Source organism: Carica papaya, chromosome 6 (genome assembly GCF_054855325.1).
Source record: "Carica papaya isolate Zhongbai chromosome 6, ASM5485532v1, whole genome shotgun sequence".
Classification (NCBI taxonomy): domain Eukaryota; kingdom Viridiplantae; phylum Streptophyta; class Magnoliopsida; order Brassicales; family Caricaceae; genus Carica; species Carica papaya.
The window spans coordinates 16,308,660-16,317,609 of NC_142314.1; the positions used below are offsets into that span (position 1 = coordinate 16,308,660).

Below are 8,950 nucleotides of genomic sequence, written 5' to 3' on the forward strand. Positions count from 1 at the left end.
TGTATAGATAATTTAACTTTACAATATAAAATGAAAACATGTATACACTAAAACTATGAAAGTGTAAATCTGTGCGAAAATAGATACAGTGTGTGGTTTATATACATGATTACGTTACATAATAGTGTATAGGTATTAACTATAAGTATTTACATTGCTTGCTATATATGTTAAACGTGTGTTTGATATATATATGTATTTTTTTTCATGTGTATGTATATGTTATAGGTGTATGAATACATGTATGAACTATACGAAAAGTTTGTATGCAAACAGAATATTTAAATAGATGTATATAACAATATATATGTGTGTGTGAGTTGGTAGGTAAATGTGATGATTATGTTTTGATGATTATATATGGTGAACTCTACTATGGATATGACAAATATTTATGGCGCTCACCTAGGTTGAAGGGTGAGGACGACCAGTGTTTTATGACACCCATATAGGTTGAGGTATAGGGACAGTCAATATTTATGAGCCCGTACACAAACAAAGCAATTAAATAAATATATATGACAATAAGCATATATGTGAGTTGAGAGATAAATATGATGATTATGTGCAGTGAATCCTATTGTTGATACGACAAATATTTATGGTGCTCACATATATTGAGGGGTGAGGATGACTGATGTAATGACACCATATAGGTTGAGGTACAAGGACGATCGATATTTATAGCGCTCACCTAAATTGAGGGGTGAGGACAACCAATGTTTGTAGCACTCACCTAGGTTGAGGGGCGAGAACTACCGATGTTTTTTTATGAAAACATTTCAAGTATCCACATGTAGAGAGAATTCTTATATGATACTTGTTAAAAAAAAAGGCATCGTGCCATGAAATTGTTAAGTAAAACGAAAGAAATTGATAAGTGAATGTGGTCTTTCAAAAAGTTAGGAAAATCTATGGTAATCTGATTGTGACTGTGATGTGATATGAATATGTGATAATCAGTGAGTGGTACTTCAGTTAAGTTAGTAGTTATGTGAATATGCTTTTTAAATATTTGTGATTTCAAAAAACCATATGTAAGTGATGAAATATTGGAATATGTGAAGGTAAAATAAGCAGTTTATGAGAATATAAAGCACTGTGTGATATGTGAAGGTAAAATAAGCAGTTTATGAGAATATAAAGCACTGTGTGATATGTGAAATTATTGTGCTTGAGATTTTGGTTTAAATAAAATTTATATATGTTTTATAAATATGGTATGATGAGTGTATGCATGTCTTTGTTATGGGCACTGTCACTTTTCTTATTTAGCACGTAAAGTTCACCCCAATTCACATCTCCCTCAATGCAGATTAGTTCAAATTAAAAGCACGTTCAAGGTCAAAAAAAAATTCTGAATGAACCTTTAGCAACTTTAGGAATATTGTTTTGTAAAATAGATATAATTATATTATAGCAATATAAAGACTTTTGGTGAGCCTCATGATTTGTAGCTCCATACAGGGATATATGATTAAATTTTAAATTTTAGAATATTGCTTCGCAAATTTATCAAGTTATATGCATGGATTAGGCGCATTTCTTGAAACCATCCCTTGTACATGAGGCTTAAGAATTTTAAAAAATTTAATACGATGAGAAAATTAGGAAAAATGCACCTTATGCAATATTTTGGAACTCCCTCCAAAACATATATGGAGATAAGAAAGAATCACTTTTTTTTTTAAAACATTAGAAGATAAGATCAGTGTGACACATTTAGAATCAAGGAATTAGGGCTTAACTCTAAAGCCAACTCTGGATAGTGAATAAGCAACAACCATAATCACTCATAGCCTATGAAACTATAGAAAACTTAAATGCTACCGAAGAAATCACCAAATAGGAGCAAATGAATAAACTAAGTTTTAGGAAGATAATGAATTTCCCTCGAGTTTGGGAAAGGAATCTTAAAGGGGGGAGGTCCCCCAAAGTGAGAGAAACATTCCTCAATCGGAGAAGATTTTCTAAACATGAGGAAATCTCCCAAGTTGGAGAAAAAAACTCCCAAGAGGGAGATAAATTTCTCCCAACCATGAGGAAAGTCCCCAGAGAAAAAAAAAATTTTCCCCCTTAGGTGAGAGAAAATCCTCTACACTAGAGGAAATCTTCCAAGCAGGGAAAAATTTTGCAATAGAAAATAATAATAATAAATAAATAAAAATTTTGAGCAAGAGAAAATTTTCCTAGAGGAAAAAAAATTTCCCATAGGCGTGCCTGGTGAGTAAGAAATGTTTTTAGTAAGTGGAACAAAGTATGTCTAACTAAGATTTCCCTAAGTCCACTACAGACTCAAAAAAAATACAATTCCTAAAATTAGTAGACTAAATATTAAAATATTTGAAAGATTGAGTAACCATTCGATATTTGAATAGATTTTGAGGTTTCTTATGATTTTTTTTCTTGTAAGAAAGAATATTCTACTTGACTAAAATTCCTATAGGGATGTTGTATAAGAAATGATAGTTTTGAAGCCCTTAGGCAATAATTCATCACATGTTCAATAAATAGAAAAAACAAACTTTTGTAGTTAAGGAGATAGAATATGCATTATCAGTACTCTAATTCTTGAAAGTCTTTATTCCTCCTAAATTAAGTTCCAAGTAATAAGGGAATGTCCTAGGGACATGTCCAGACCCTAAATCATTAATAATGTAATAAATAAACCTAGAATATCATTCTCTGATGCCAAAATGGAACATAAAAATGATGTAATATACCCAGATAAACCCTTAAAGCCAACACTGTCAAAGTGATGCAGAAAGCGTGGTGTGGACCCATGAACCACAACACATGAAAGCTTTCTCTTTGAACGAACAAAGAGCAATTATTGATGGGATAAACATGAGATTTACTTCCTAAGACTATACTTATAAACGATCACATAAAAACTGTGGAAACCAAAAGGGTATAATACCTATCCTCAAAAGAATAAAATAAAATCAAGTTTTCTCACTACTAACAAGGCTATTAAATGACCTTCCACCTAAAGTAAAGAACTCCTAATAATTATTGATAATAACTGTAGACTCCATAAACCACCATGTACATTCAAGAGAACTTTAGGAAAAATTAATCAAGTATTGAAGCAAAAAAAAAAAAAAAAGCGACAACCGTAGGTCTAATCTCCTATAAGATCGACCTTCGATTAGGATACTATAAATGAACTTCCCTTAAAGCAAAGTTTCTGAATATATTATGATTACTAGTAAAATTCAGACCATCTGAATTAATCTAACCAAATCTTCATTAGCCATTAACCATAACAACCTGTTCTCAACACATAATCGAACATCTTAAGAAAAAAGTTATACCTTACTAGAAACTCTTTACTGAAGGACCTTGTCCCACCTAAATTAAATTCCTAAAGAGATAGTATCTCTAGCAATATGTTCTAATAACAAACCCTTAATGTGAACACTCTTCGCATATCGTTTCCTTAGTGTGTTTGATATATGTACATTATACAAATATGTAAAATGGATCCTTAAAGTAGACACTCCCAAATTAAAATTTAAACACATAAAAAAAAATATTTTTCAAATCAACAAGGAATAAAAGAGAAGGCGACAAACCCACAAATCATATCCTACGGCCATACATAAAGAGTATTCACTTATAACATTGGGAAGCAAAGGTGAAGTACTTAACCCTGGGAGAATTGAAATAGGTAGAGAATGTAATCAATTTTAGCCAACCTATTATATGACCCTTTTATCAAAGACTCCTAATAATCTTCAGTAAAAAATATACATTCCATAATTGTTTACTTAGAAAGACATTGAAAAAAAAAAGAAGAAGAAGGGCCAAGTACTAAGGTGTCTTGGAAATCATCCAAACCTTGATGGGGTAGAGATACAACTTGATTCAACTAAGAGTAACTTGTTGAGGGATCAAACCCATTAAATAAAAAAGAGGAAGTTTCGATACTAGTACATTTTTAAAATTTCCAAAGGTAACTTTCAAAAGTTATAAAACAAATGATTTGACTTAGAGATATAAACCTTGAGAAAATGTAAACATACCACAATGTTGAGGTTATTTAGATAATTAAGAACTCATCCTTGTGAGAAATAGAAAATGTGAGATATATTAAGGGACTTTTTGGAATGATGACCAAACATGTCATGATATGACCGAATAATGTTAAATGGTAATGACAATCACTCGAGTTGTTACTAGGAGATATTAGACATTAATGAAATTGAGAAAACCAACATAAACCAAGATGATATTCCCTTATATAAATAAAATATTATAACTCTAACATTCCATTAAACAAGTCATTGAGAAGTCAATACGGATAACAATTTCTAAACCTCTTATAAGAAGAAGAAGAAGAAAAAGAAAAAGAAAAAGAAGACAACGACAATCTAAGCACAATGACCGATAACACAACTTCGCCGATTTACAACATTTTTCGACGTGGTTTCACCAAATCCATGCCAGATTTGGGCGTGCGAGTGATTTTGCGGAGACCTCGATCAGTTCATAGTGGCAAACAATAATGTTGACAGTAGCGCGTGGTGGTCCGACAAGTCGCACACGTCTGGGCGCATGGCGGTGCGTGGAGGCGCATGGAGATGCTAAAGGCACGTACAAAACAAATGGTGGCTCATTGAGTGATAAAATATTTTTATTCCCTTTATATCCTCATTAATTTTTATTAATTACATTCATACCCTTTACTCATCTTCTACTTATCCCTTTTCTATATATTTTTATTAATTATTTAATTATATATATTTTTCTATATATACATTTATTTAATTATATATATTCATATATTTATATTTATATAATTATATATATTTGTCTTTTTTTTCATTTATTATTACATGCAATAAATTATATACAAAACATGTAATTTGATCAAATATATAATCTATCAATCCAAATAAAAACAGCTGTTATTATATCATACATTAATGAACCACCCTAAAAATTATTCAAATAAGCTCTTAAAATCTTTAGCTTAATCATACTGAAAATTACAAAACATAGAGCTACTTGCCCGAAGTGGCCTCAAACTTGTTATCAAGTTTGAGCAATTAATTAGTGTTGGATCAAGCTCTTAGTATGAGCTACTTTTCTAGGTTGACTTTTGGTTGGTTCTTAATCTTGGTTTTCTTAATTCTCAAAATAAAGTTCTTAAATGTGCTATGAAACTTTAATTTTCCTATTCCTTTTAATTTGGGGAAAAATGAAGGAAAAGTAAATGACTTAAAAATTTTAGGTACAAATTTCTTTGCTATCATTATATTGATAAAAGTTGTCATTGATTATTTTCTTGCAATATTATTTCCTTTTCTTTATAAAAATAATCAAAATAAAATACTTTAATTCGTTTATTCTTCAATTTTTAGTAATCCAAACAAAGAAGTATTTTTCATTTAATTTCCAATAAAAATCACTCATTTTCTTTCATTTTTTTAATTCTTCTCGAATATTAGAGAAAAATAATTATAATCTTGAAAAAATCTTTTACTTTACTTAACCCTTTATGGATCTTAGGTAAGTAGCATCAATGGTATAGTTGCTTACAGTTGAGCCCAATCCCAAAGAGAAAGGAGAAAACTTCTTGAGTTTTTGAGAATCATCCTCTAAAAAAGTTTCAAATCAAAACCCTCTTAGATCTATTTCCATCTCCTTTACCTCAAGTTTCATTCAAGTCTGCAGCCATGGTGACCATCTGCTTCCTTTCTCCCTTCAAACCCATCTCCTACTTACCAACCACTTCCATTTCCTCATCCCCAATCAACCCTAAACCCTCCACTCTCAAATGTAAAGCTTCTCTTCCAACCCTCGTCACCACCGAACCAGACCCTGTATTTACCTCCGTCAAGGCATTCGCACCCGCCACCGTCGCGAACCTCGGTCCGGGCTTCGACTTCCTGGGTTGTGCAGTTGATGGCCTTGGCGACCATGTCACCGTCCGAGTTGATCCCGCCGTTCGCCCTGGAGAGATCTCAATCGCCGATATCATTGGTCCGGGAAAGCTCAGCACCAACCCACTATGGAACTGCGCTGGCATCGCCGCCATCTCCGTTATGAAGATGCTCCAGATTCGATCCGTCGGCCTCTCTCTCTCTCTTGAAAAAGGCCTCCCGTTAGGTAGCGGGCTCGGATCCAGCGCCGCCAGCGCCGCCGCCGCCGCCGTTGCCGTCAACGAGATCTTCGGAAAGAAATTAACCTCTCAAGAGTTGGTCCTCGCGGGACTAGAATCCGAAGCCAAGGTTTCCGGATACCACGCAGACAACATCGCTCCCGCAATAATGGGAGGGTTTGTTCTGATCAGAAGCTATGACCCACTAGAACTGAAACCGCTAAAATTTCCATCCGATAAAGATCTGTTGTTCGTGCTGGTGAGTCCAGAATTCGAGGCTCCGACTAAGAAGATGCGTGAAGCGTTGCCTTTGGAGATCGGGATGGTGCACCATGTTTGGAACAGCAGCCAGGCGGGGGCGCTGGTGGCGGCGGTGCTGGAAGGAAACGTGGCTGAGTTGGGAAAGGCGTTGTCGTCGGATAAGGTGGTGGAGCCGAAGAGGGCGCCATTGATACCGGGAATGGAGGCTGTGAAGAAGACGGCAATGGAGAATGGGGCGTATGGGTGTACGATAAGTGGGGCGGGGCCGACGGCGGTGGCGGTGACGGATTCGGAGGAGAGAGGAGAGGAGATTGGGAGGAAGATGGTGGAGGCGTTTTGGAAGGTTGGGAATTTGAAGGCGGTGAGTGTGGTGAAGAAGCTTGATAGGGTTGGGGCAAGAATGGTTGATGGTGTTCGGAGATGATCAAATTTTGATTTCTGTTGAATAAATTTGTAATTGAAGGTTGGTCTTGAAATATTGGTGAAGTTTGCTTGTGCTTCATTTTCTTTGCTCTTCTTTTCTTACTCTGCCTTGAAATATATATATATATATATATATACACATTAAATGGTCATAATATTAAATAATTTTTTTAATTATTTTTCATAAAAGATTGATCCACATGCCTGGTGGCATTTTTATTTTTGATTTTTTCTATTTGAAAATAATTAAAAATTAATTTTTTATATATTAAATATCAAACATAAGTATTTTACGTCAATACATGTCTAATATTAATATAAATTAGAGGTTTATACTGAAGATGTTAGCGTATATTAATAATTAGAAACTAAATTAAAATTTCTTATAAATATAAATATTAACATTGTGAAAAAAGATGTATTAAGGTGCTCATTATGCATTTGTTGGTTAATGGTAAAGCTATTAAGAGCTTCGCCCCCTTTGTAAGGTATAACCACGGGACATGATCTCCCTTTACATTTTTGTGTTATGTATTGAGAGATTAGGTCACTTAATTGCACAAAGCGTGTCCTTCATATTTGGATTTGCTCCTTAAGGTTATGAAGTTTTTTAGTTTTTTTTTTAATTTTATTTTGTGATTTTATTCTTTTGATGAAAGAATTTGTAAGCCAAATGAACATATTAAAAAATTGTTTGGACATGTCTTGCATGAGTTCAGGATACAAATTAACTTTTCTTAATCTAGGATATTCTTCTCCAAGAAAGTTCTTAACAAAATTATTTATAATCTGAGTGAATTTAACACAATTTCTCATACCACTGGCCTTGATAGAAGAATTAGGAGTTCCTTTCATCCATTTCATTATGATTCTTCAGGCATACAAGAGTATTATTGATCAGGTCCAATCGAGGCTTACAAGATGGTACATCCCCTCCTCTTTAAGGCAAGTTGCACGACATTTACTAAGTATATCATCTCTACGTCCCATCTTACACTATGCAATTCGTGGACTCCTACACTTGATTATATCTCATTTAGACAAAATGACCGAAAACTTTATTTGAGGTACCACTATTGGTAACACAGGCTCCTCATGGTGTTGAATAGCTTTTAGTCCCAGGTCCTTAGAGCCAAATTTTTCTCATAAAAAAGTTAGAAATATTTGCTAAAGTACATTTTTATTCTTAAACCCCTTATTACATGGGCTATAGCAGAGGGAAAATATGTTAATCTTGGAAAGATAACTAGGTTGCCCCCAACCAATTTTTAAAGACCATTTAGATATAAATGTTTCCTCTTATATCCACCTTGATGGTTCCTGGAAGTGGACGAATTTTCAAGGCTTCTCCCATACTTAGTCTGGCTTGAGATTACTTAAATTAAAGTCCATTTGCCAACTTGGACAAGTAAATTTGGCCTCATGCAAGTGATGGTAACTTTTTACTCAAATATACCAACACTTAACTCAATTTGCCACATAAATTAGTTCAAAAAACAAATGACATCCATTTGGTCTCTTCTTTTCACTAAGTTTGTCTACCATTGTATGTGACTTTTAATCTCAAATGCTATCTCACAAATGCTAAAAGAGAAAAAGACATATCTTTAAAGATGATTAATATGTCGGTGCATGATAATACGGATGACACTTTTCACATCATTCATGATTATCCTCTTACAAGACATGTATAGAAGTATTTTGTTAATTTAAACTTTCCTTAAATGTTTTCTTTTTTTCTTTTTTTGACAGGTGGATTAAGTTAAACTTGATAACCAATGTCAGCTCTCATGATATCATCAATCATAAAGAAACCATTCCAACTATGGCCTAGATCCTTCGGAGGAATTGAAATGAAACGATTTTTAGAAATGACAAGAAAGGAGAGGTTCCTACCCGTAGTGAAATTATCTCAATTGCATTTGAGTTTGAAGCCTATTGCAAGCTAATAAACACTATCAAACACCAAACAGAATGATGTGAGTATGGATCACCTTGGGCCACTTAAAAGAGACATCATTATGCGACATGAGCCCATAACAAAGAGCCATACCAAAGGATTATAACAAGCTCTCCAACTCTTCATCCAAGCTTGGATTAATGAGGAAGATGACTTTGGATCCACTAAAGAAGCTCAAAGAAAGAAGCTACCCAACC

At 33.9% G+C, this 8,950-nt stretch overlaps 1 protein-coding gene across 1 annotated transcript; it reads left to right on the forward strand.

The window, feature by feature from the left end:
- Positions 1–5,516: 5,516 nt before the first annotated feature.
- Positions 5,517–6,872, forward strand: HSK (homoserine kinase). Its single transcript, XM_088221894.1, has one exon. The coding sequence runs from the start codon at positions 5,685–5,687 to the stop codon at positions 6,792–6,794; it is 1,110 nt and encodes a 369-aa protein (XP_088078020.1). The 5' UTR covers positions 5,517–5,684; the 3' UTR covers positions 6,795–6,872.
- Positions 6,873–8,950: the final 2,078 nt, after the last annotated feature.

What these genes read in the sequence shown, in the direction of transcription:
- HSK (XM_088221894.1), top strand. Translation starts at nt 5,685, where the DNA reads ATGGTGACCATCTGCTTCCTTTCTCCCTTCAAACCCATCTCCTACTTA.